The sequence below is a fragment of the Medicago sativa genome, chromosome 3, assembly GCF_051527215.1.
Source record: "Medicago sativa cultivar Bolivia chromosome 3, Bolivia_mono, whole genome shotgun sequence".
In the NCBI taxonomy this organism is placed as follows: domain Eukaryota; kingdom Viridiplantae; phylum Streptophyta; class Magnoliopsida; order Fabales; family Fabaceae; genus Medicago; species Medicago sativa.
The window spans coordinates 84649778-84675226 of record NC_140751.1 but is presented as its reverse complement, the minus strand read 5'-3'; the positions used below and the strand labels follow the sequence as shown (position 1 = coordinate 84675226).

The following is a 25449-nucleotide window of genomic DNA, read 5'->3' as shown; positions in this document are numbered from 1 at the left end:
AATGAAAGTATGCCAACGCTCCAGCAGTCTCTGTTGCTTTTCTTAACCTTGTTTTCCATGCAAGTTTTCTAGATAAATCTTGCTTACAGGAAGCTTGCTACGGGCAGTTGGTTCAGATTCTTACAACAATATCAACAGTGAGAAAAATTTAGTTTTAGACGTTTTATCTTTGTCTTATTCTTTTGCCAAACCACCTTCTTTTACAAATCCTTGTTTTTTTAATGGCTAAAATCTTATTCTAACCAATGTTATTGTGCTGGATAATGATATTGACACTAAATAAAGGTGTTGAAATTTATGGCTTAACTTAAGGTTAAATTTATCGGAACATTCTGTATCTGTTATGAAATTTTTAGGCAGAAGATTAATGTCTGTATCTCAAGAGACAACACCAACTAATGTCTTATTAAATTTGAAGTAGTACACAATAGAAAGAAAAAAAAATAATACATTGTAGCTATTTGGATAATAAAAAAAAATAATACTCCATTGTAACTACATTGTAATTCCCTATTGGAAGAACATTTGTGACAACATCATCCCCAATCCAGCTTAGAAGATATATCCTTCACGACATCCCCTTACAATTGAAAGCCGGTTGAATTATCAATATCTAGTCATGAGTAGAGATAGATTTATTAATTACTATAATTTCACAGTCAATATCAGGTAATTATCTTCTACCAATCAACAACATCGAAATTTAGTTTATGTTAAGAGTACAAATAATTAATACCTTCCGCTAACGCCATCTTCAACATTGATAACGGACGATGTTGCATTGAGCATGTTTTCATTCTCTTCAATAACTAATATTCCCTCTAGTCCCATTGCCACTTCTTTCATGGTTGGTCTTTCATCACTCTTCACCCTTAAACACCATTCTGCAATTAGGGCAACTTCCTTTAGATGTTCAATATTTGTCTCATTCTCATCCATATTTTTGTCTAGAATATGAAGTAATTGATCCTCTTTCATCCAAGACACAAAGTACATTGCAAGGTTTCTGTCTACCTCTGGCCTGCCAAAAGATAATGCCTTCTCTCCTGTCAGTAGCTCTGCTAGGACAACTCCGAAGCTATAAACATCACTCTTCTCTGTTAGCTGGCTTGTGTGGAAGTACTCGGGGTCAAGATACCCCAATGTACCTTGTACTAGAGTGGTTATCTGAGTTTTATCAAGAGGAACGATCCTTGAAGCTCCAAAGTCAGCCACTTTTGCAGTGAGATTTTCATCTAGTAGTATATTTGTAGATTTGACATCTCTATGTATGATTGGTGTGGAAGCAGCAGAATGTAAGTATGCCAGGACTCCAGCAGTTTCTTTTGCTATTCTCAATCTTGTTTTCCATGTAAGCTTTAAAGTTTGGTTTTGGTCATGAAGATGCTCATAAAGAGTACCATTGGGAATAAATTCATAAACAAGCAATGGAACTTCTGTTTCTAAACAACAACCTACGAGCTTTACCACATTTCTATGGTTGATTTGGGAAAGCACGACCACTTCATTGATGAACGACTCAATCTGGTTTGGGTCACTGATTTTTGACTTCTTTATTGCCGCAATACTTTTATTTTTGTAAAACTCCTTTGTAAACGGTTCCCCGACCACCTTGGCCTAGGATCTTGCCTTCATCGAAGTTGTTGGTTGCTTCATTTAACTTGTCAATAGTGAAGATTTTAAGTGTTTCAGACGACCCTCCATGCTTCACTATTTGTTGTTCTAACAGTAAGCCACCATTTTGTTTAAAAAACTGTTCTTTAAGTTTAATGATCTTTATTTTCTTCAAAGCCCAATAAGCATAAAAGCTTCCCACCAGTAGTCCTACGAGGCTTACACTGACACCTGGACATAAACAAATGGAAACATAATCATTTTCTTTGGACTTGATTCCCCGATGTTAAAATATTTGTAGTTACACTCCTTGATTTGAGATCAGACTGTTCAAATTACACCATAAGCAAATTAATTTTAAACATTCTCGACCATTTATTTGAGATCAGACCATCGAGATACGTGACTACATGATGCTTTACAACAAGGAATCGAAAGTCATTTAATTTATTCTTTGCCTAGCTTGTTGACGTTTCAAGTCAACTTCATGTTGTTTATGATGTTAGTCAAATTTTAAAATGGCACTTTTCTGGTCTTGAAGGGCTGAATTCCTTGGCTGAGTTTCAGGTCAGAACATCAATTTGTAACATGGATTAATAATATTGTTGATTGCATATGAAATATGTTTCAAGTTTCAACCATTTTCATTGTTATAATAAAATTGGTTGACATTATCTTGTTATGAACGATAGAGAATAGAATGTGTTGTACTCACTCAATGCAATGACCAATATGTACTCTTTCCTTGATTTGGTAATGAATTTTGTACTGCATCTTTTTCCGTCTCCTTCATATCCTTCTGGGCAGAAACAATGGTAGCTTCCTGGAAGATTGACGCATGTCGCCCCCTTAAAACAGTAATTGGATTCCTTGCATTCATCAACATCTAAAGTATATTTTGTCAGTTTTGGTCTTTGTTTTCAAAATGGACAATGGAGCTTTCAATGTACCGAAAAATCTAGAAAAATTTAAATGATAAAAAAATATGGAAGTTTCCTTAATTTTGTACCAAGCAACAAAATACAAAGACCAAGTTAATCTGCGAGTAATTTTGACTAGAAGGATAGCAACCAGTTGGTAAGTAAATCAATTGTATATAATATAAATAACATAGGGTGTGTTTGGTAAAATTAAGCTACAATATAAATAACAATGTATGGATCAGTGAATTAACTTTTTTTTTTTTTTTTTTATGTTCTTAGGATAAAATGTCACTGGAGATATATAATATAAAGGGCAACCGGCTGCACTAAAGCCTCCCGCATACGCAGGGAGTCCGGGAAGGGGTCCCACCATTTAGTGTATTGTACGCAGCCTTACCCTGTTTTTTACACAAGAGGCTGTTTCCGGGACTTGAACCCGTGACCTTCCGGTCACATGACAACAACTTTACCAGTTGCGCAACCATGGATAAGAAATATAATATAATTGTCTAAAAAATTCGATCCAAACAAGAGATAAGAAATATTATATTCATACCTTGGCAACCATGGATGAGGTAAGGATTTCCCCGATATCCATCCAAGCATCTGCAAAGGTAACCAGATTTGTTGGTTGCTGCATCGTAACATATACTTTTGTCTGCCTTACATGCATAATTACTTGAAAGATCCTTCTGAGCTTGCTGGCACGTTTTGTTCCCTACTGCCCAGTCCAACAACACAGGAAATTCTTTCTTCTTCAACTTGCGGAGGTCTGTGATTGCAAAGCTGTAGGCTCCATTTTCCACCAAAAACGTATAACCACATGGATTGAAGGGCTGTACTAATGCCTGATTATTGTTCCATCCGTGTTCAGAAATATAGGCAACTTCCGTAAACACATGACCTTTGGGTATTGAAATCTCACAACAACCCGGGCCGGAACAAGATCCATTGGCTACAATATCACTAAGCCTGTTGCACAAAGCCACACATGCAGTGGTGTATGTGTTTCCTTCAGAATCAATTGCTTCGAGTAGTCCAATTGTGTCACATCCAACTGCTATCAACTTGTTTCGAGTTGGGGCGACATGAAAATGTGACATCTCAATATCTTGAGGTGTAAGTTTGCTCTCTTTTGAATAGCAGCGACTGGCTACTGGCCATGCAACACGCAGTTCACCGTTAAGTGAGATATTTAAGACACGTTGATTAGTTTTTGACAAAAAAGCTACGTGTTTTGTTGAGTTTGATGCGGTAGATGATGTTTTGTTGCAATTGATGAGGAAAGCGTTGTATAGGGAGCAATCTTTGGTGATTCCAAATGGGAAGGGAATTTCGATAGAGCCACACTTCGCTGTACAGTTTGGTAGTGACATCGGTTGAGTTGCTGCTTTTGTATAAAGGACAGCGACAACCACCATGAGAAGCAGCTGTTTTGAGTACTCCGCAGCCATGGCTTAACTTGCTAATGTTTTTGGTTCATCGTTATATATATACAAATCCTAGGATTTTATTTAATTAGTACAATTGCAATGATGCTTAAAAAGAGAAAAGTCAAAATGAATGATTTTTGTTGTACGGATTGGAATGATGAAATTAAACATGGTTTTGTCTAATCTTTATTGTAAGCTGAAAAAAACTATTTGGTACTAAGAGATAGACACGATTATTGTGCTTTTAACACTGCATATGCAAAGTGGTCTGATTTTGGAAATCAAAACATTGATCTTTTTCCAAAATTGTGAGTACATGACTCAGATTTCTTGTATATCATCACTATCTTATTTTTTGTTAACAACATCTCCATTAAATCTGTTACTAATAATGTGGGACATTTTATTATTCACAATTAAATTCCCAACGTGCAGTTTTATAGTACACTTGTATACATGCTCATTATTGGCTAGTTTTTAATAGGTTTAATTTAATACATGTGCCATTAAGCCAAGAGAATTATGATTTGTACAGGCACATCATGATTTTTGTTTCCTTCATTAGTACATCATGTTAAAGGCATATAGCTGCTATAAATATTAGATGAAAAAGTTATGAAATATCTTGGAAGTACAACTTAAATGGTAAAAAGTTGTAAAGACATTTGATATGTTGTAGTGCGGGTTCGAATCTACAATACTCATTTTCTCTACTCTCATTTAGTGTGTATGATCAAAAAGAAAGAAAAAGATTGATCAAATAAATCCATGTCAAATGCAATACATGGTGTTGTTATTACCTGTAGCTGTTTTGGTTTTAGCTCAGCAATGGAAAGGGATTTCATATTTGCAGAAAGTTGGAGGCTTAATACCTTTACAAGATGAATTGATTACTCTGGAATATTTTACTCGACGAAGATTAGTCACTTATAAACAAAAGTAGAAACTTCTTACTGATAGTATGGTAACTATAAAAAAGTAAACAATTTTCAACTAGGGACAAAGATGTTCCAACTTTCTATATTCAGGACTGAAAATTATTTTTACCAAAGTGAATAGTTTTTTGCTTATCAAAAGAAAAAAAAATACTTCGGTTAGAATTGTGGATATATTGTGTTTGAGGTTTAGTCCATTTCTAATATATGTTAATGGTTATAGTAAATATACAAATTGAATTATATGTTTTGATATTCATTTTCATTTTTGCTATTAGTCTATTCCTCACTTTGACTAAATGACACTTAGTTACCAATATTGGAACATGTTTAGGCCTCAAATACTTGCATCTTGGCATTCAAAATACAACTGCTCAACCCTTTCAGTAGCTATTTTTATTTCTCTAAAATTAAAATGTAATTATGATATTGTAGTATATATAAAGGTATGTCTGTGACAAAGGTTCTGGTTCAAAGTATATCATAAGTTTTTGCACAATATGTTTTAATAATAAACAAAACAAACACAATTTAGAAACGAATCGTGGTTGTTTCCAATGAAAAACATATGTTGAGAGCACACAACCCGTAAATGAAGTTAAGTTATCTCAAAAAATCAAGCCTAGAAAAACCAAAAACACTGAGAAAATATAATTTAGCTTGAAATATAAAATACTACGGTCCGCACAACACGCGGGTCTAATTCAAGTTATATATAAATTGAAAAACACTATGTTGCTTCTCCAATCCTACTCTTCAATAACTAATATTCCTTCCAGTCCCATTGCCACTTCTTTCATGGATGGTCTTTCCTCACTGTTCACCCTTAAACACCTTTCTGCAATTAGGGCAACTTCCTTTAGATGCTCAACATTTCCCGCATCGATGTTGCTGTCCAGAATATGAACTAACCGATCTTCTTTCATGGAAGAAACAAAGTACATCGCAAGGCTTCTTTCTACCACTGGTCTTCTATAACATAGTGCTTTCTTTCCTGTCAGTAGCTCTGCTAGGACAACCCCAAAGCTGTAGACATCACTCTTCTCCGTTAACACGCTAGTTTGCAAGTATTCTGGGTCGAGATACCCCAATGTCCCTTGCACTAGAGTGGTTATCAGACTGTGATCAAGAGGAACAAATTTTGACGCTCCAAAATCAGAAACCTTTGCAATGAGATTTCCATCTAGGAGGATGTTGGTAGATTTTATATCTCTATGAATGATTGGAGTAGAAGCAGCCGAATGTAAGTATGCCAGGACTCCAGCAGTTTCTTTTGCTATTCTTAACCTTGTTTTCCATGTCAGCTTTATAGATTGGTTTTGATCATGAAGATGATCATAAACAGTTCCATTGGGAATGAATTCATAAACAAGCAATGGAACTTCTGTCTCTAAACAACAACCCAAAAGTCTTACAACATTTCTATGGTTGATTTGAGAAAGAACGACCACTTCATTAATGAATGGCTCAATCTGGTTTTGGTCATTGATTTTGGACTTTTTTATTGCTACAATACTTTTATCTTGTAAAACTCCTTTGTAAACTGTTCCCTGAGAACCTTTGCCTAGAATCTTTCCTTCATCAAAATTGTTAGTTGCTTCATTTAGCTCCTCAATAGTGAACACTCTAGGTGTTTCGGTTGACCTTTCATGCCTCCCTATCTTTTGTTGCAACAGTAAGCCACCATTTTGTTGAAAAAATTGTTCTTTAAGTTTAATGAGCTTTCTTTTTTTCAATGCCAAATAAGCATAATTGCTTCCAACCAATAGTGCTATGAGGCCTACGCAGACACCTGAACATAAAAAATGGAAACATAATCACTTTCATGCTGCTTTGATTTGTTAATGTATTCAAAGACATTAGTCAAAATGTCAAAATGCTACTATTCTGCCAATGAAATGCCTTTCAAGTGTCAACAATTTTCCTTGTGGAAGTAAACTTGTTGACATGATGATCATGTTATGAATGAATCGAAATAGAGAATAGAATTAGCTGTACTCACTCAATGCAATGATGTATATGATATCTTTCCTTGATTTCGGACTGCATTTTGTGCCATTCCTCTTTCCGTCTCCCTCCTGTTCTTTTGGGCATAAACAATGGTAGCTTCCAGGAAGATTGTCGCTATAGGAAAATAGCTAAATGCTTTTCATTGATAATATGAGTACATTATATACATCAATTTGCTATCATTCTCTTAATGACTAATGAATAGAAAATGAATACAAAATGAATGACTAATTAATACAAATGAATACCTATTAATATTCTTTTAATAATAAAATTACATGACTAAGTAACACATATTCTATCACTCCCCCGCAGTTGATGCGGGAGGTTGTCAGACTGAGGCTGTCCCTAAAATCTTGAAATAAAACCAATGGGAGACCCTTAGTGAAGATATCTGCAATTTGATAGCGGGATGGAACATGTAGGACGCGGATGTCTCCACGAGCTACTTTTTCACGAACAAAATGAATGTCCATTTCGATATGTTTTGTGCTTATTTGGTGCTTTGGACGGGATTTCCGGATAGACATATGGCACTAACATTATCACAATAAACTAAAGTAGCCTTGTGAATGGGGACATGTAATTCCAAAAGCAAGTTTCGTAACCAACAAGATTCGAAACCACATTGGCAACTCCTCGATATTCGTTGCTTCAGCACTTGAACGAGATAATGTAGGTTGTCGTTTGGAAGACCATGAGAGTAAGTTGTCACCAAGAAATACACGGTAACCGAGAGGTGGATCGTACGGTATCTGGGCAACCTCCCCAATCTGCATCTGTGTAAGCAATCAATGATGATGTAGAAGAAGAGTAAAGTTGCAGCCCATACTCACGTGTGCCTTGAATATATCTCGGGATGCGTCGAAGGGCGTGCATGTGATCATCCATCGGATTGTGCATAAATAAACATATTTGTTGCCTTGCATAAGAAATATCAGTGCCTTGTGAAGGTGAGGTATTGTAGGGCGCCGGCAAGGCTGCGATATAGAGAAGGGTCTTCAAATGGGGTGCTACTTTTGGCGCTCATCTTTGGTTTAGTATCAACCGGTGTAGGACATGGTTTACAAGAAGCCATTCCGGCACGTTCAATAATTTCTTCTGCATATTTTTTTGAGACAAAAATAATCCACCGGGATGACGTGTGACGGCAATACCCAAAAAATAATTCAACAATCCCAAATCTTTCATAGCAAACTCAGAGCTAAGGAGTGATATGATAGACTTTCGAAGGTCATTAGAGGAAGCGAGTAAGAATGATATCATCTACATACGGTAGGAGGTAGGCCAAATGAATACCTTTTTGATAGATGAAGAGAGAGTTGTCGGACTTACTTTGAGAGAATCCAATAGAAGAAACATAATCTGCAAATCGTTTGTACCATGCTCGAGGGGATTGTTTGAGCCCATACAATGATTTTCGCGAGAAGACATACATGATGTGGACGCTCGGGGTCCTTGAAACCTAATGGTTGATGCATGTATACGGTTTCTTTAAGTTCCCGTGCAAAAATGCATTCTTCACATCAAGTTGATGGATTGGCCATGCTTTGGATAAAGCAAGACTAAGAACGGTTCGAATGGTTGCCGGTTTAACAATTGGGCTGAACGTTTCTCCACAATCTACACCAACTTTGTTGACTGCACCGTCACCTACAAGTCGGGCTTTATGCCGCTCAAAAGAACCATCGAGATTTTTCTTTATGCCTAAAAATCCACATAGAACGAATAACATTAACATCATGAGGACGGGGCACTAAATCCCACGTCTTATTTTTAATAAGAGCATTATATTCGTCAACCATAGCCATTTTCCAATTCGAGTCTTTGAGTGCGGACAACTGGGTTACGAGGTAGGGGTGATTTTGTTACATTAGTATGAAGACCATAATATTTTTGATTTGGTTTAAAAATACCATGTTGGCTTCTCGTAACGGGTTTGTCGTACGAACTCAATGTTGGTTGGTAAATGGGAGGAAGGTGAATTGGGCGTTCATTTTGAGGGGTGTTTTGGTACGTTTTGGTGATGATGTGTGTTGGTTTGAGAGGTGGGCTGGACTATGTGAGGAGATATTGGGGAATGTTCGTTGTTTGATGTGGGGGGCTGAGGTGTGGTTGTGTGAATAGGTTGGGACGGGGAAGGAGCAGGTATGTGTGTGTCAGTCTCTTCTAACAAATGGTTAATCATATATGGTGATAGACCAATGTCAAGAAAGTTGTAAGATGTGGAAGAGGGAGTATGCAACTTTGAGAATGGAAATTCATTTTCATTAAACAAGACATGACGACAAATGATAATTTTATTTGAGGATATATCATAACATTTGTATCCACGATGATTTGATGGATATCCTAAAAAGACACATGGGGCTGAACGTGGTTGAAGCTTATGTATGGTAGTGGACGGGAATAAAGGATAACATAAGCAACCAAAAACACGTAAGTGAGAGTAAGCCGGGTCTTTTTGATATAGGATTTTAAGAGGTGATTGGTAATGAAGATTTTTACTTGGTAAAATGTTTAAAAGGTATGTGGCCATTTGCAAAGCATGATGCCAAAAAGACGGTGGAAGTGAAGCATGTATTAATAATGTTCTAATGATATTATTAATAGATCGGATTTTTCTTTCGGCTTTACCATTTTGTGGTGACGTATGAGGACACGATAAGCGAAAAGAAATTCCTTTTGCTTCACAAAGTTTTTGAAATTTATCATTTACATATTCTCCACCATTGTCACACTTTGAATGTATTTAATTTCCCGTTGAAATTGAGTTTTGATATATGCTCTTAATTTTTGAAATGTTGAATAGACTTGAGATTTGTTTGAAATCGGAAATGTCCATAAAAAATTTGAGTAATCATCCGTAAAAAAACATAATATTTGTGACCCAAAGAGCTCATAACGGGAGAAGTCCATACATCACTATGCAAAATATCAAATGGCATATTTGTAGAATTATGAGAATTAATAAATGGCAATTTAACATGTTTACCAAGAGGACAAGAATGACAAAAAGATGAATTCAAATGCGAAATTTTATTACATTTGATTAATTTATTTTTCCTAAGGGAGTCTAGAACGGGGGCTCCGGATGACCTAATCGATCATGCCAAATGGAAGAAGACAATGCTGCAAAGGAAACGGGAGACACAACTTTATTGGTGGTGGTGATAGGATATAACTCTCCTTGACTCTCACATCTCATTATAGGCATCCCCGTACGAAAATCCTTCACGGAAAAACCAAACGGGTCAAATTCAACGAAACATGGTTATACGTAGTGAATTTACGAACGAAATAAGGTTTTTGATTAATTTAGGAGCATGTAGAACATGGTCTAATACTAATGGTGGATGAGGGAGGGGTAATTTAGCACTACCAAAGCCACGAATAGGAATAGAATGACCATTGCCAACAATTATACCATTATTTTTGCTCAAATTAAAATAAGACGAGAGATTACCATTGGTGGATGTCATATGAGATGTTGCTCCGGTGTCCATGTACCAAGACGGATCGGGTTGAGCCATACTCGAGTGTGCATCGCCTTTGTTCTATGTACGTTGGGGGGGGTGCCGCGGCGGTGAAGGCGGCTTGTTGAGGTCTTGAGCCAAGAACGCCTGGTTGCCGAGTGTTGTTTGCAACATTGGGCCTTGCCCAATTATATGAAGGATAAGGGCATGGAGGCATGTTCCATGGAGTCCCTTGTTGCCATGGGTTGAATTGTTGCCAAGGTGGGTTTTGACCACGACCACCATTCCGGAGAAAAATTGACCTCTGCCACCGCGAATTACCGGTACCATTCCGACCACCTGCCGCGAGTTCCGGGCAGCGAGTTTTTACGATTTTTCTTTCCACGGTTGTTGCGTGGGTTGTTGTTGTTGTATCGAGGATGCGATTCAGTTACGGGGAGGAGGGTTGGGTAACCGTTTCATCGGGAGAGGTTGGTGTTTTGGCAACAAAGGCTCTGGTGATGAGCCGGATTCACGAGCAACTCGTTGAATCATAGTGGACTCCCTCGAGTTCCAATCGCGATCTCGCAATTGCGAAAGTAGGTAGCGGGTCATGTTGTTGAATATAAGTAACAAAACCGGCATACGAGTACCGTGAGCCGGAGATCATTTTTAGGACCAATCGGGTGTTAGTGACGGGAGAATCAACATTTGCTAGCTGATCGGCTAAAAGCTTCGGGCGAGTGCAATAGGCTTTGGTGGATGGGAAATCTTCAAGATTGGTGTTGGTGAATTGATTTTCAAGGTGGACAGCCCTTGAATGTTTATTGTCGTGAAACAACGAAGCAATTCGTTTCCAACATTCTTCCGTGAGTCATTTATCACCCGAACGAGTTGAGAATGTCTTGTGATACGGTGGCGTACATCCATTGAAGGACGACCGCATCGAGCCTGCTCCAAAGATCGGGATCATTGGTTTTGACATCGGCGGCAATCTGCATAACCTTCACATCGGTTGGGGGGATGATGTGATCAAGCACATTATGAACACGTGCTTGAACCATGAAGAGGGCAGACCATGAAAGGTAGAGGCTTGAATCGTTGTCCAAGGTTACGGGAATGATAGACTTCACGTTGTTAATGGTGAAGGCCGAGTGAATTTTTGATGATGGTCCCGTTGAGACGGATGTGCTGTCACGGGAGAGGAATTTGTTGAGAGAGGGGTTGATTCAACTGTTGTGGAGGTAGCCATGGATGGCGGTTGATAGCGGAAGTATAGAGAAGAAGAGGTGGTGGTGGGCGGCTAGGAGAAGTAGGAGAGGATCTAAAACCTAGCTGATACCATATAGGAAAATAGCTAAATGCTTTTCATTGATAATATGAGTACATTATATACATCAATTTGCTATCATTCTCTTAATGACTAATGAATAGAAAATGAATACAAAATGAATGACTAATTAATACAAATGAATACCTATTAATATTCTTTTAATAATAAAATTACATGACTAAGTAACACATATTCTATCGGTCGCATGTTGCCTCTTGAACACGGTCATTAGACTCCGTGCATTCATTAATATCTAAAGAATAATTTGTCAGTTTTTATTAACAACCAAAAAATTGCATTGACTCAAATCTGAGCTCAAGACATAAATTACATGATATTTGCATTAGCAGGTAAAGAAAACCACTATGCAAAACTTAATGCAAAAGACAAATCAAAGGACGTTACCCCCACCCCACACCTCATTAAAGCAGAAACACCACATAAAATCAACAAATCAAGGCGATCTAAAAATACAAAAAACACAGCAGGTTGTAGTGACCAAAAAAATCAGCAACAGCCCATCTTGCAAGCACCAGGACAAAACAGAAAATGACTAGCTCTAACATTAAAAAAGATGCACAGTATGGCTCAAACAAAGGACCAAAAATCTGCCCTGCCCACCAACACCACAACGCATCAGACCTAGAAAAAGTGTTGTCAAGCAACTTCCCTCAGTGAATTTGTTAAATCAATTTTGGCCATTAACAAATGTAATAGAGTTGTAGCAGACGGTAAATCTAAATACTATAGCGTAACATATTTTGAGACACTTAACCAGTTATCTTTTATTATGTAAAATATTCAAGAAATCCAATTTAGCCGGGAAATAGAAAAAATAAGAACAAAAAAAATATCTCCCTTAATGAAGAATCGTACGTATATCTCAAAATTATGATCGAGACAAGAGGGAAAAAATATACGATACCTTCGCAACCATGAATGAGGTAAGGATTTCCCTATATCCATCAAAGCATTTGCAAAGGTAACCAGATTTGCTGGTTGCTGCATCGTAACATATACTTTTGTCTGACTTACATGCATAATTACTTGAATGATCCTTCTGAGCTTGCCGACAGGTTTGGTTCCCTATTGCCCAGTCCAACAAAACAGGAAACTCTTCCTTCTTCAACTTGCCGAGGTCTGGTATTGCAAAGCTGTAGGCTCCATTTTCCACCAAAAACGCATAACCACATGGATTGAAGTCATGTACTGCTGAGTGATTCCACCAGCTTTGAGAAAAATAGAATACTTCCGTTAACACACGACCTTGGGGTACTGAACTCTGGCAACAACCGGGACCAGAACAAGACTCATTGGCAACGAGATCACCATGCTTGTTGCACAAAGCCAAACATCCAGCGGTGTAGTTGTTTCCTTCAGAATCAATTACTTCGAGAATTCCAGATGTATCACAGCCAACTGCTACCAACTTGTTTCGAGTGGTTGAGACATGAAAATGTGTCATATTGATATCCTGATATGTTAGGTCCGTTTGTGTGCTATTTTTTGAATAGCAATCCTTGGCTACTGGCCATGCAACGCGTAGTTCACCGTTAAGTGTGATATTTAAGACCATTTGGTTAGTGTTTGGTAAGAAAGGTACGAGTTTTTCTGAGTTTGATGTTTTGTTGCAATTGATAAGGAATGTGCTGTCGAGAAAACAACCCTCGGTGAATCCAAATGGAAAAGGGATGGTTACAGAACCACACTTTTTTGGACAGTTTGGTAGTGACATAGGTTGAGTTGCTACTTTTGTATAAAGAACAACAAGAAGCAACATCAGAAGCATCTGTTTTGAGTGCACAGCCATGGTTACTTTTGTCTGCCTTACAACCACTTTTTTTGACCTAAAAATGAAGTTCACACGCAGGTTCATGCTTTTATGTTGGTGAGTTACTAAAATGGAAGTAATCAATCAATTCATAATCAATATATCTTTTTTTGGAACCCAATTAAATCATAATCAATATCAATCAATATTAATAGTAACGTTTACCATTTTCGAATGCAATCATACTTGATTTGATTCCTATAATTTCTCACACAGTCTAAAAAATAAATAAAATTTCCATATAGAATTACATCTACAACAAAATCAGCTTATAGAATTTTTTTGGCTTTGACTTTTAGAATAGTTTCCTCAAAAAATTTATTTTACTTAACAAAAATTTCTCACTCATGCACACTAAGATTCATTAAGTTTAGTACACAATGAGAGCAACAGAAAGCATTGCATTATGGCTTTGAATTATCATTCACCTCTTTGTCTGCCATTTACACATCTCTCAAGAGTAGTATAGTTATTTAGAGTGACGCTTGGTAAGAAAGCATCCAAATTTTGTCATGGAATCCCTTAGATGTGTTTAATATGCAACTCAATAACATTTTTGTAGGTTTATTGGTTTGTGTTCGAAGATAAGTCTTTGTAATATGGCAGAGAAATTTTAGGGAAGAGACAGAATCTTCAAACATTTGTTATTAATTTCCATCAAGTTACATCCTCGGACATTTGTTATTAACTTTCATACAGTTATATATATTTGTCCCCGTGAGCTTAGCTCAAGCTCGGTTGGTAAGGACAATGCATAATATATGCAAGGTCCGGGGTTCGACCCGAACACCACCAAAAATAAAATACAGTTATATGTATTTATAGAAATTCACTTGCACCCCTTAAGTGCACCGTTTCAAATGAATAATAATTTAAATAAGATAATGTCACACGAGTCATAATTATAATAATTTAAATAGAATAAATTATTCTTACATGATTGTGTAATAAAATAACTCTTTATTAGATAAGTTTAATAATGACAACAGTTTAATAAATGGTGCTGGCTTGACCTGGTTACTTGTAATTGTAAAACAAAGCAACCGTCTCTCCACAATATGAAGTAACCGTCTGTCTTTTATCAGCGAAACAAAGTACAATCCAAGGCTTCTGTGTCATCCTCTTGCCTACCAAAAGAGAATGCATTCTTTCCTGTTAAAATCTCTACTAAAACTGCTCCAACTCTATAAACATCACTCTTCTCTGTTAACTGGATTGTTTAAAAATAATCTGGATCAAGATACTCTAGTGTCCCTTTTCTTCAAGGTTGTTTTTGACTTTGATCAGGAGGAGAAATCCTAGAAGCTCCTAAATCAGAAACCTTGGCGGAGAGATTTTGATCAAGAAGTGTATTTAATTTGAAGTTTTCACATCTCTATTTATGATTGGTGTTGAAGGAAAAAATGTTGTGTATGTTTTATGAGCTTTCTTTTCTTCAATGCCAAATATGCATAAAAGCTTCCATTTAGTAGTGTTACGACACTTACACGTACATTTGAACATAAACAAGTTGGAACTTCATCATTATTTTTTAATTGGAATGATTGTTATTAGACAAATATACAAATTAGTAATATTAAATTGGTAATCTAACTGATAATATATAGAGTGTGGTGTGATTTATTCCATGGAAAACAATTAATACACTCACTCAATGAAATTATGAGGGTGATATGATGATCTGCTTTGGTTTTATGACTGCATCTTGTTCCATCCTTTTTCGATCTTCAGCGTATATCCTTCTGGACGTGTGCAATAGTAGCTCCCAGGAAGGTTAATGCATGTTGCCTCATCATCACAGTTGTTGGATTCTTTGCATTCATTAATATCTAAAAATAAGTATCTGTCAATTCATTATGAACTTAACACAAATCTATACAAAATGGCAGAAAAATAAATAAAAAAAAGTACAGAAGTTGTCTCTCCTTAGCTAATTTAGCACATTAAGAACTTAACACAAGACACACCTGTACTTCTAAGACATGCACATTGCTGCCAGCTTGACATCTCAAAATTCTGTCCTCATGCATTAAACAAATTAAAAATTGTAACGAGAAATTATATATAACCTTGGCAACCATGAAGGAGGTAAGGATTTCCTCTAAATCCAAGAGAGCATTTGCAATGGTTACCATGTCTATCATTCTTACAAGCAATATTCAAAACATCTTTCTTAACTTCTTTGCACATTTTGTTCCCTACTGCCCAATTCAACACAACAGGTAACTCATTTTTCTCCACCAGAACCAAATACTTTAACTGCTCCAACCGTGTCACAACCAACTGCGGTTGATTTGTTTCGACCTGAAGAGAAGTGAAAGTTTTTTAAAGTTGTCGATTTGTTTGGTTCATGAGTTTTCCTCTTTTAGTGTAGCAATCGCTGGCTACAGGCCTGATATAAAACAAGAATGACCGCTCATTGCAGTCGTGTTTGCGTTTTCTAATTAAATGGCAAGATCTCTCTTCTCATTATGTTTGTAAGATAATGTCACTTTACATTTTCATTGCAACTTTAATTTCTTTTTTCAACTTTGCCCTCAATAAATACTCCAACTTTTCTCTCTCTCACAATTTCCATTGCAACTTTAAGTTTGTTTCTCTTTTATAAAGTAAAGGTAGTTTAGTAAAGGTGTTATGTTTTTTGATTATTTCATTCCATTTCCTAATTTTTGGGCCAAAATCTTAAACGAGACTCATTATAAACAGATGGAGTACTAATTAAGGTGCATGCAGAGGGAAACCAACAATGAATACTTAAAAAAAGGGGTCACAGGAAGCTTGCTATATGGTTAGTTGGTTATCTTTTCTCTATGACTTCATTTCACTCTATGTTTTGCTGTTTAGGATAATATTAATAATCATACTAGTCAAGTAGTCATGGATATGTTGTCCATCTCTGTGGTTACTTTTGACTACATAATTTATGTCAATCAAGGGTGACCTATTGGTTATGTTTGGGAAATTAAATAAATCCTGTTTTGTGGGCTATTTTCAAACATTTATTTTGCTCTTTTCTTACTTAATATTCTACCATTATTTATGTCAATGGTTCATTCTAACTGGTGGCTGAATAAATAAGAACAACTTGATCAACTCATTTTTCTCGTGAACAATGCTATTTCAAAAAAGAGTCGCGAAACCTATGGAAGCATAAAGCATACTCAATTACAAAGCTTGCATTGAAATGGATACAAATATGAATATCATGTCCAATATAGAAGCGAAATACAACATATACTACAACATCATTGCAGTGAAGATAGATTAGCATCTAATCCAAAGTATTATAATCAACTAATCATCTTCCACCAAATGACGACATTGAAATCTGGTTTAAGCTATAGGATTCAGACAAATTAACGCCACTACCGCCAACACAATCTTCAACATTGATAATGGCTGGTGCCTCTTCTGAAGACAAATTGTCTCTTCCCCAACGCTGCTCTTCAACAACTAATATTCCCTCTAGTCCCATTGCCACTTCTTTCATGGCTGGTCTTTCCTCACTCTTCACCCTTAAACACCATTCTGCAATTAGGGCAACTTCCTTTAGATGTTCAATATTTGTCTCATTCTCATCCATATTTTTGTCTAGAATATGAAGTAATTGATCCTCTTTCATCCAAGACACAAAGTACATTGCAAGGTTTCTATCTACCTCTGGCCTGCCAAAAGATAACGCCTTCTCTCCTGTCAGTAGCTCTGCTAGGACAACCCCGAAGCTATAAACGTCACTCTTCTCTGTTAACTGGCTTGTGTGGAAATACTCGGGGTCAAGATACCCCAATGTTCCTTGCACTAGAGTGGTTATATGAGTTTTATCAAGAGGAACAACCCTCGAAGCTCCAAAATCAGACACCTTTGCAGTGAGATTTCCATCTAGTAATATATTTGAAGATTTCACATCTCTATGTATGATTGGTGTAGAAGCAGCAGAGTGCAAGTATGCTAGGACTCCAGCAGTTTCTTTTGCTATTCTCAATCTTATTTTCCATGTAAGTTTTAAAGATTGGGTTTGATCATGAAGATGGTCATAAACTGTACCGTTGGAAATAAATTCATACACAAGCAATGGAACTTCTGTCTCTAAACAACAACCCAAAAGCTTTACCACATTTCTGTGGTTGATCTGGGAAAGCACAATCACTTCATTGATGAATGGCTCAATCTGGCTTGGGTCATTGATTTTGGACTTCTTTATTGCTACAACTGTTTTATCTTGTAACACTCCTTTGTAAACTGTTCCTTGACCACCTTGGCCTAAGATCTTACCTTCATTGAAGTTGTTGGTTGCCTCATTTAACTCCTCAACAGTGAAGATTTTAACTATTTCAGTTGACCCTCCATGCTTCACTATCTGTTCTTGTAACACTAAACCACCATTTTGTCGAAATAATTGTTCTTTAAGTTTATTGAGCTTTATTTTCTTTAATGCCCAATGCGCATAAAAGCTTCCCATAAGTACCACTAGAAGGCTTACGCTAACACCTGGACATACACAAAAGAAAACATAATCATTTACTTTGGATTCGGATTCCTTACTATAAAAATATCACGCAGTTACACTCATTGATTAGAGATTAGCCAGTTCAAATTGCATCTGGATTCGGATTCCTTACTATAAAAATATCACGCAGTTACACTCATTGATTAGAGATTAGCCAGTTCAAATTGCATCGTAAGGAAATTAATTTTAAACATTCTCGGCCATTTATTTGAGATCAGAAGGTTGAGATCTGTGACTATATGATGCAGTTACAACAAGCAATCTAAACTCATTTTTTTCTGTTTTGCCTAGCTTGTTAATGTTTCAAGTCAACTTCATGTTGTCTACGGCATTAGTCGAAATTTGAAAATGGCACTTTTCTGGTCTTGAAGGACTGATTTCCTTGGCTATGAACTTCAGGTCAGAACAACAATTTATAACAAGGATTAATAATTACTTCGTTATGAATGAACATATAATAGAATGTGTTGTACTCACTGAATGCAATGATCATTGTAGAATCTTTCCTTGGTTTGGTACTGGATTTTGGTTTGGATTTTGGTCTGGATTTTGGACTGCATCCTGTTCCATTATTTTTCCCGTCTCCCTCATATCCTTCTGGGCATGAACAATGGTCGCTTCCTGGACGACTGATGCATCTCGCCCCCTCAACACAGTAATTGGATTCCTTGCATTCATTAGCATCTAAAGGATAATTTGTAAGTATCGATCTTCGTATTCAAAATGGACAATGGAGCTTTCAAAGAATAATAGTTATCTTATTGTGTACAATTATAAATGAAATCCTTTTAGCCAAACAACATTTGAAATTTGTACAAAAAAATCTAGAAAAATTTAAATGATAAAAAAATATGGAAGTTTCCTTTGTTTTGTACCAAACAACAAAATACAAAGATCAAATTCATCTGTGAGTAATTTTGATTTGAAGGATAGCAACCGGTTGGTAAACAAATCACTTTTTTAATAAATGGCCTAAAAATCCGATTCAAACAAGAGACAAGAAATATTATATTCATACCTTGGCAACCATGGATGAGGTAAGGATTTCCCCGATATCCATCCAAGCATCTGCAAAGGTAACCAGATTTGTGGGTTGCTGCATCGTAACATTTACTTTTGTCTGCCTTACATGCATAACTTGAAAGATCATTCTTAGCTTGATGGCACGTTTGGTTCCCTACTGTCCAGTCCAACAACACAGGAAACTCTTTCTTCTTCAACTTGCGGAGGTCTGCGATTGCAAAGCTGTAGGCTCCATTTTCCACCAAAAACGCATAACCACATGGACTGAAGTCATGTACTAATGGTTGAGGGTTCAAATTTCCTTCAAAAATATTATAGGATACTTCCGTAAAGTCATGACCTTTGGGCATTGAAATCTCGCAACAACCCGGGTCAGAACAAGATCCATTGGCCACAACAATATCACTAATCCTGTTGCACAAAGCCACACATGCAGTGGTGTGCATGTTTCCATTAGAATCAATTGCTTTGAGTAGTCCCAGTGTGTTACATCCAACTGCTATCAACTTGTTTTGAGTTGTCGAGACATGAAAATGTGGCATCTTGATATCTTGATATGGTTTTGTCTTTTTTGGATGGCAAACACTGGCCACTGGCCATGCAACACTCAGTTCACCGTTAAGTGTGATATTTAGGACCCTTTGTTTAGTTTTTGACAAGAAAGGTACGTGTGTTGTTGAGTTTGATGTAGTTGAAGATGCTTTTTTGCAATTGATTAGGAAACTGTTGTCTAGGGAGCAATCTTGGGTGATTCCAAATGGGAAGGGAATTTTGATGGAACCACACTTTCCTATACAGTTTGGTAGTGATATCGGTTGGGTTGCTGCTTTTGTATAAAGGACAACGGCAACCACCATGAGAAGAAGCTGTTTTGAGTACTCCACAGCCATGGCTTAACTTGCTAATTTTTCTGGTTCATCGTTATATATATACAAATCCTAGGATTTTATTTAATTAGTACAATTGCAATGATATATAAAAGAGAAAAGTCAAAATGAATGATTTTTGTTGTACGGATTGGAATGATTAAATTAAACATGGTTTTGTCTAATCTTTATTGTAAGCTGAAAAAAGCTATTTGGTACGAAGAGATAGACATGGTTATTGTGCTTTTAACACTGCATATGCAAAGTGATCTGATATTGGAAATCAAAACATTGATCTTTTTCCAAAATTGTGAGTATATGACTCTGATTTCTTGTATATCATCACTATCAGATTTTTGTTAACAACATCTCCATTAAATCTATTACTAATAATGTGGGACACTTTACTATTCACACTTAAATTCCCAATGTGCAGTTTTATAGTACACTTGTATACATGCTCATTATTGGCTCGGTTTAATTTAATACATGTGCCACTAAGCCACGATAAATATGATTTGTACAAGCACATCATGATTTTTTTTCCTTCAATAGTACATCACGTTAAAAAAGGCATATAGCTGCTATAAATACTAGATGAAAAAGTGATGAAATATCTTGGAAGTACAACTTAAATGGTAAAAAATTTCAGAGACATTTGATATGTTGTAGTGCGGGTTCGAATCTACAATACTCATTTTCTCTACATTTAGTGTGTATGACCAATAAGAAAGAAAAAGATTGATCAAATAAATCCATGTCAAATGCAATACATGGTGTTTCTGTTTTGACCAAAAAGAAATACACGGTGTTATTGCATTTCATTTCAAATTCAATACTATGTTTGTTCAACATGTCATTTCATTTCAAAAGAGACAATTAGGATTATAATTTTTTCATTTCTAAAATACTTGCATCTTGGCATTCAAAATACAACTGTTCAACCCTTTCAGTAGCTATTTTTTGTTTCTCAAAAATTAAAATGTAACTATAATATTGTAGTATATATAAAGATATGTTTGTGACAGAGGTTCTGGTTCTAAGTATATCATAAGTTTCTGCACAATATGTTTTAATAATAAACAAAACAAACACAATTTAGAAACGAATCCTGGTTGTTTACAATGACAAACATATGTTGAGAGCACTCAACCCGTAAATGAAGTTAAGTTATCTCAAAAAATCAAGCCTAGAAAAACCAAAAACACTATGAGAAAATATAATTTAGCTTGTAATAAAATAATTCGGTCCGCACAACACGCGGGTCTAATTCAAGTTATATATAAATGGAAAAACACTATGTTGCTTCTCCAATCCTACTCTTCAATAACTAATATTCCTTCCAGTCCCATTGCCACTTCTTTCATGGATGGTCTTTCCTCACTGTTCACCCTTAAACACCTTTCTGCAATTAGGGCAACTTCCTTTAGATGCTCAACATTTCCCGCATCAATGTTGCTGTCCAGAATATGAACTAACCGATCTTCTTTCATGGAAGAAACAAAGTACATCGCAAGGCTTCTTTCTACCACTGGTCTGCTATAACATAGTGCTTTCTTTCCTGTCAGTAGCTCTGCTAGGACAACCCCAAAGCTGTAGACATCACTCTTCTCCGTTAACACGCTAGTTTGCAAGTATTCTGGGTCGAGATACCCCAATGTCCCTTGCACAAGAGTGGTTATCAGACTTTGATCAAGAGGAACAATCTTTGAAGCTCCAAAATCAGAAACCTTTGCAATGAGATTTCCATCTAGGAGGATGTTTGTAGATTTTATATCTCTATGAATGATTGGAGTAGAAGCAGAAGAATGCAAGTATGCCAGGACTCCAGCAGTTTCTTTTGCTATTCTTAACCTTGTTTTCCATGTCAGCTTTATAGATTGGTTTTGATCATGGAGATGATCATAAACAGTTCCATTTGGAATGAATTCATAAACAAGCAATGGAACTTCTGTTTCTAAACAACAACCCAAAATTCTTACCACATTTCTATGGTTGATTTGAGAAAGAACGACCACTTCATTAATGAATGGCTCAATCTGGTTTTGGTCATTGATTTTGGACTTTTTTATTGCTACAATACTTTTATCTTGTAAAACTCCTTTGTAAACTGTTCCCTGAGAACCTTTGCCTAGAATATTTCCTTCATCAAAATTGTTAGTTGCTTCATTTAGCTCCTCAACAGTGAACACTCTAGGTGTTTCGTTTGACCTTCCATGCCTCCCTATCTTTTGTTGCAACAGTAAGCCACCATTTTGTTGAAAAAATTGTTCTTTAAGTTTATCGAGCTTTCTTTTTTTCAATGCCAAATAAGCATAATTGCTTCCAACCAGTATTGCTACGAGGCCTATGCAAACACCTGGACATAAAAAATGGAAACATAATCACTTTCTTGCTGCTCTGATTTGTTGATGTATTGAAAGACATTAGTCAAAATGTCAAAATGCTACTATTCTGCCAATGAAATGTTTTTCAAGTGTCAACAATTTTCCTTGTGGAAGTAAACTTGTTGACATGATGATCATGTTATGAATGAATCGAAATAGAGAATAGAATTAGCTGTACTCACTCAATGCAATGATGTATATGATATCTTTCCTTGATTTTGGACTGCATTTTGTGCCATTCATCTTTCCGTCTCCCTCATGTCCTTTCGGGCATAAACAATGGTAGCTTCCGGGAAGATTGTCGCATGTTGCCTCTTGAACACAGTCATTAGACTCCGTGCATTCATTAATATCTAAAGAATAATTTGTCAGTTTTTTTAACAACCAAAAAATTGCATTGACTCAAATCCGAGCTCAAGACATACCCGAATTTGAGACATAAAGAAAACCAGCCTGAAAAACTTAATGCAAAAGGCAAATCAAAGGACATTACCCCCACCCCTCACTTCATTAAAGCAGAAACATCACATGACCCAAAAACAACAAACCAAGGAGCTCTAAAAATACAAAAAACAGCAGGTTGTAGCGACCAAAAAACTCAGCAACAAACCATCTTGTAAGCAACAGAACAAAACAGAAAATTATTAGCTCTAACATTAAATAAGATGCAACACAATGCCTCAAACAAAGGACCAAAAATCTGCCCTGCCCGCCAACACCACAATGCATCAGGCCTAGAAAAACTGCTGTCAAGCAACTTCCCTCAGTAAATTTGTTAAATCAATTTTGGCCATTAACAAATGTAACAGAATTGTAGCATACCTAAATCTAAATACTATACCGTATCTGCTTGTAACATATTTTGAGACACTTATCTTATCTTATGTAAAATGATGAAAAAATCCAATTTAGCCGGGAAATAAAAAAAAAAAAAAAAGAACAAAAAAAATGTCCCTTAAAGAAGAATCGTACAAATATGTCAAAATTATGATCGAGAGAAGAGATAAAAAAATATATGATACCTTCGCAACCATGAATGAGGTAAGGATTTCCCCTATATCCATCAAAGCATTTGCAAAGGTAACCAGATTTGATGGTTGCTGCATCGTAACATATACTTTTGTCTGCCTTACAAGCATAATTACTTGAAAGATCCTTCTGAGCTTGCTGACAGGTTTGGTTTCCTACTGCCCAGTCCAACAACACAGGAAAGTTTTTCTTCTTTAGCTTGGGGAGGTCTGTGGTTGTGAAAATGTAGTCTCCATTTTCAACAATAAAAACATAACCACACGGATTGAAATCATATACTGCTGAGTGACTCGACGAGCTAAGAGGAAAATAGAATACTTCCGTTAACACACGACCTTGGGGTACCAAAATCTGGCAACAACCAGGACCAGAACAAGACTCATTGGCAACGAGATCAGCGTGCCTGTTGCACCAAGCCAAACATCCAGAGGTGTAGTTGTTTCCTTCAGAATCAATTACTCCGAGTATTCCAGATGTATCACAGCCAACTGCTACCAACTTGTTTCGAGTGGGAGAGATGTGAAAATGTGTCATGTTGATATACTGAATTGTTTGTTCCGTTCGTATGCTATTTTTGAATAGCAATCCTTGGCTACTGGCCATGCAACGCGTAGTTCACCGTTAAGTGTGATATTTAAGACCGTTTGGTTAGTGTTTGGTAAGAAAGGTACGAGTTTTTTTGAGTTTGATGTTTTGTTGCAATTGATAAGGAATGTGCTGTCGAGAAAACAACCCTCGGTGAATCCAAATGGAAAAGGGATGGTTACGGAACCACACTTTTCTGGACAGTTTGGTAGTGACATAGGTTGAGTTGCTACTTTTGTATAAAGAACAAGAAGCAACATCAGAAGCATCTGTTTTGAGTGCACAGCCATGACTACTTTTGTCTGCCTTACAACCACTTTCTTTGATCTAACAATGAAGTTCACACGCAGGTTCATGCTTTTATGTTGGTGAATTACTAAAATGGAAGTAACCAATCAATCCATAATCAATATATCTTGTTTTGGAAGGCAATTAATTCATAATCAATATCAATCAATATTAATAGTAACATTTACCTTTTTCGAATGCATTCATAGCCCTTTTTCTTTGATTTGATTCCTATAATTTCTCACAATCTAAAAAATAAATAAAAATTTACATCAACAACAAAATCAGCTTATATAATTTTTTTTGGTTATGACTTTTAGAATAGTGTCTCGCTAGACTTAGCAATTTCCATATATTTATTCTAAAGTATACACAGCTATGGTAAGGTTAGTTAAAATTAGAATATTTGCAATAGTAGCACCCAGGAAGGTAAATGCATGCTGCCTCATCAACACAGTTGTTGGGTTCTTTGCATTCATCAATATCCAAAAATAAATATCTGTCAGTTCTTTTTCAAGAAGAACGATTGGTACTTTTATATTTGATTTGTTAACATGACTAGATTTGTAAAAGTCAGAAGATGCAGGTATTACTAGCCAGAGAACTTAAAATCTATATAGAAACGCAGAAAATCAAAATAAAAAATAAAACCAATTGGTCTCTGGCTTGTATTTCAAGCTAGAGAATACAGAACAGGGAGAAAAATCAAAATAAAAAAGAAAAAAGAACAGAAGTTGTCTCCTTAGCAAATTTAGCTATTATATTCATTAAAGCGATTTTTGATCCAATGACTCATTATCACTTTCATTGTACAGTGGAAACTCTATAAATTAATAATGTCGGGACCGGAGAAATTTATTAATTTAGAGAGTTATTAATTTATGGGAAAATTATAATCACCTCCCCCGAGGTTTATTAAAATGACATTAACATCCCCTCTAGTTTTAAAACTTTCCCCAACCTCCCTTAAATTCTCATATAATAGACAAGCACATCCCTTGTTTGTTAACACCGTTAACTTTCTGTTAATTTCTTTAGAGAATTTTCCATTAATATTTAACCGAGGTTCTTCAATATTGTTTAACTTTGTTCCCTCTCCGGTGATCCTATTCGTGTTCCTTCTTCTACCAAAAGCTACTTTTGATATTTTCCTTTATATTGTGGGGGCTTTTCACCTGGTAATCTTTTTGTCAAATTTCCCACCGCTAGTTGTGGCAATTGGGGAAATTC

General features: G+C 36.2%; 1 protein-coding gene and 4 pseudogenes across 2 annotated transcripts; all 5 read right to left on the bottom strand.

Moving 5' to 3' along the window:
- Positions 1–460: 460 nt before the first annotated feature.
- On the bottom strand, positions 461–3991 carry LOC146941177 (wall-associated receptor kinase 2-like; annotated as a pseudogene). Its single transcript, XR_015032265.1, has 4 exons — positions 3094–3991; positions 2330–2500; positions 737–1845; positions 461–613 (listed from the first exon to the last, which is right to left on the bottom strand). The product of XR_015032265.1 is annotated as a wall-associated receptor kinase 2-like (transcript).
- A 1499-nt stretch (positions 3992–5490) lies between these two features.
- Positions 5491–13513, bottom strand: LOC146941175 (putative wall-associated receptor kinase-like 16; annotated as a pseudogene).
- LOC146941176 (uncharacterized) lies at positions 9992–11893 on the bottom strand (annotated as a pseudogene).
- Positions 13514–16675: 3162 nt separating the features above from the next.
- Positions 16676–20030, bottom strand: LOC146941174 (wall-associated receptor kinase 1-like). Its single transcript, XM_085754953.1, has 3 exons — positions 19060–20030; positions 18519–18725; positions 16676–18022 (listed from the first exon to the last, which is right to left on the bottom strand). Exons 1-3 carry the CDS (start codon positions 19952–19954, stop codon positions 16833–16835), a joined length of 2292 nt encoding a protein of 763 aa, XP_085611079.1. The 5' UTR covers positions 19955–20030; the 3' UTR covers positions 16676–16832.
- A 1216-nt stretch (positions 20031–21246) lies between these two features.
- On the bottom strand, positions 21247–24221 carry LOC146941173 (putative wall-associated receptor kinase-like 16; annotated as a pseudogene).
- Between the last annotated feature and the right edge of the window lie 1228 nt (positions 24222–25449).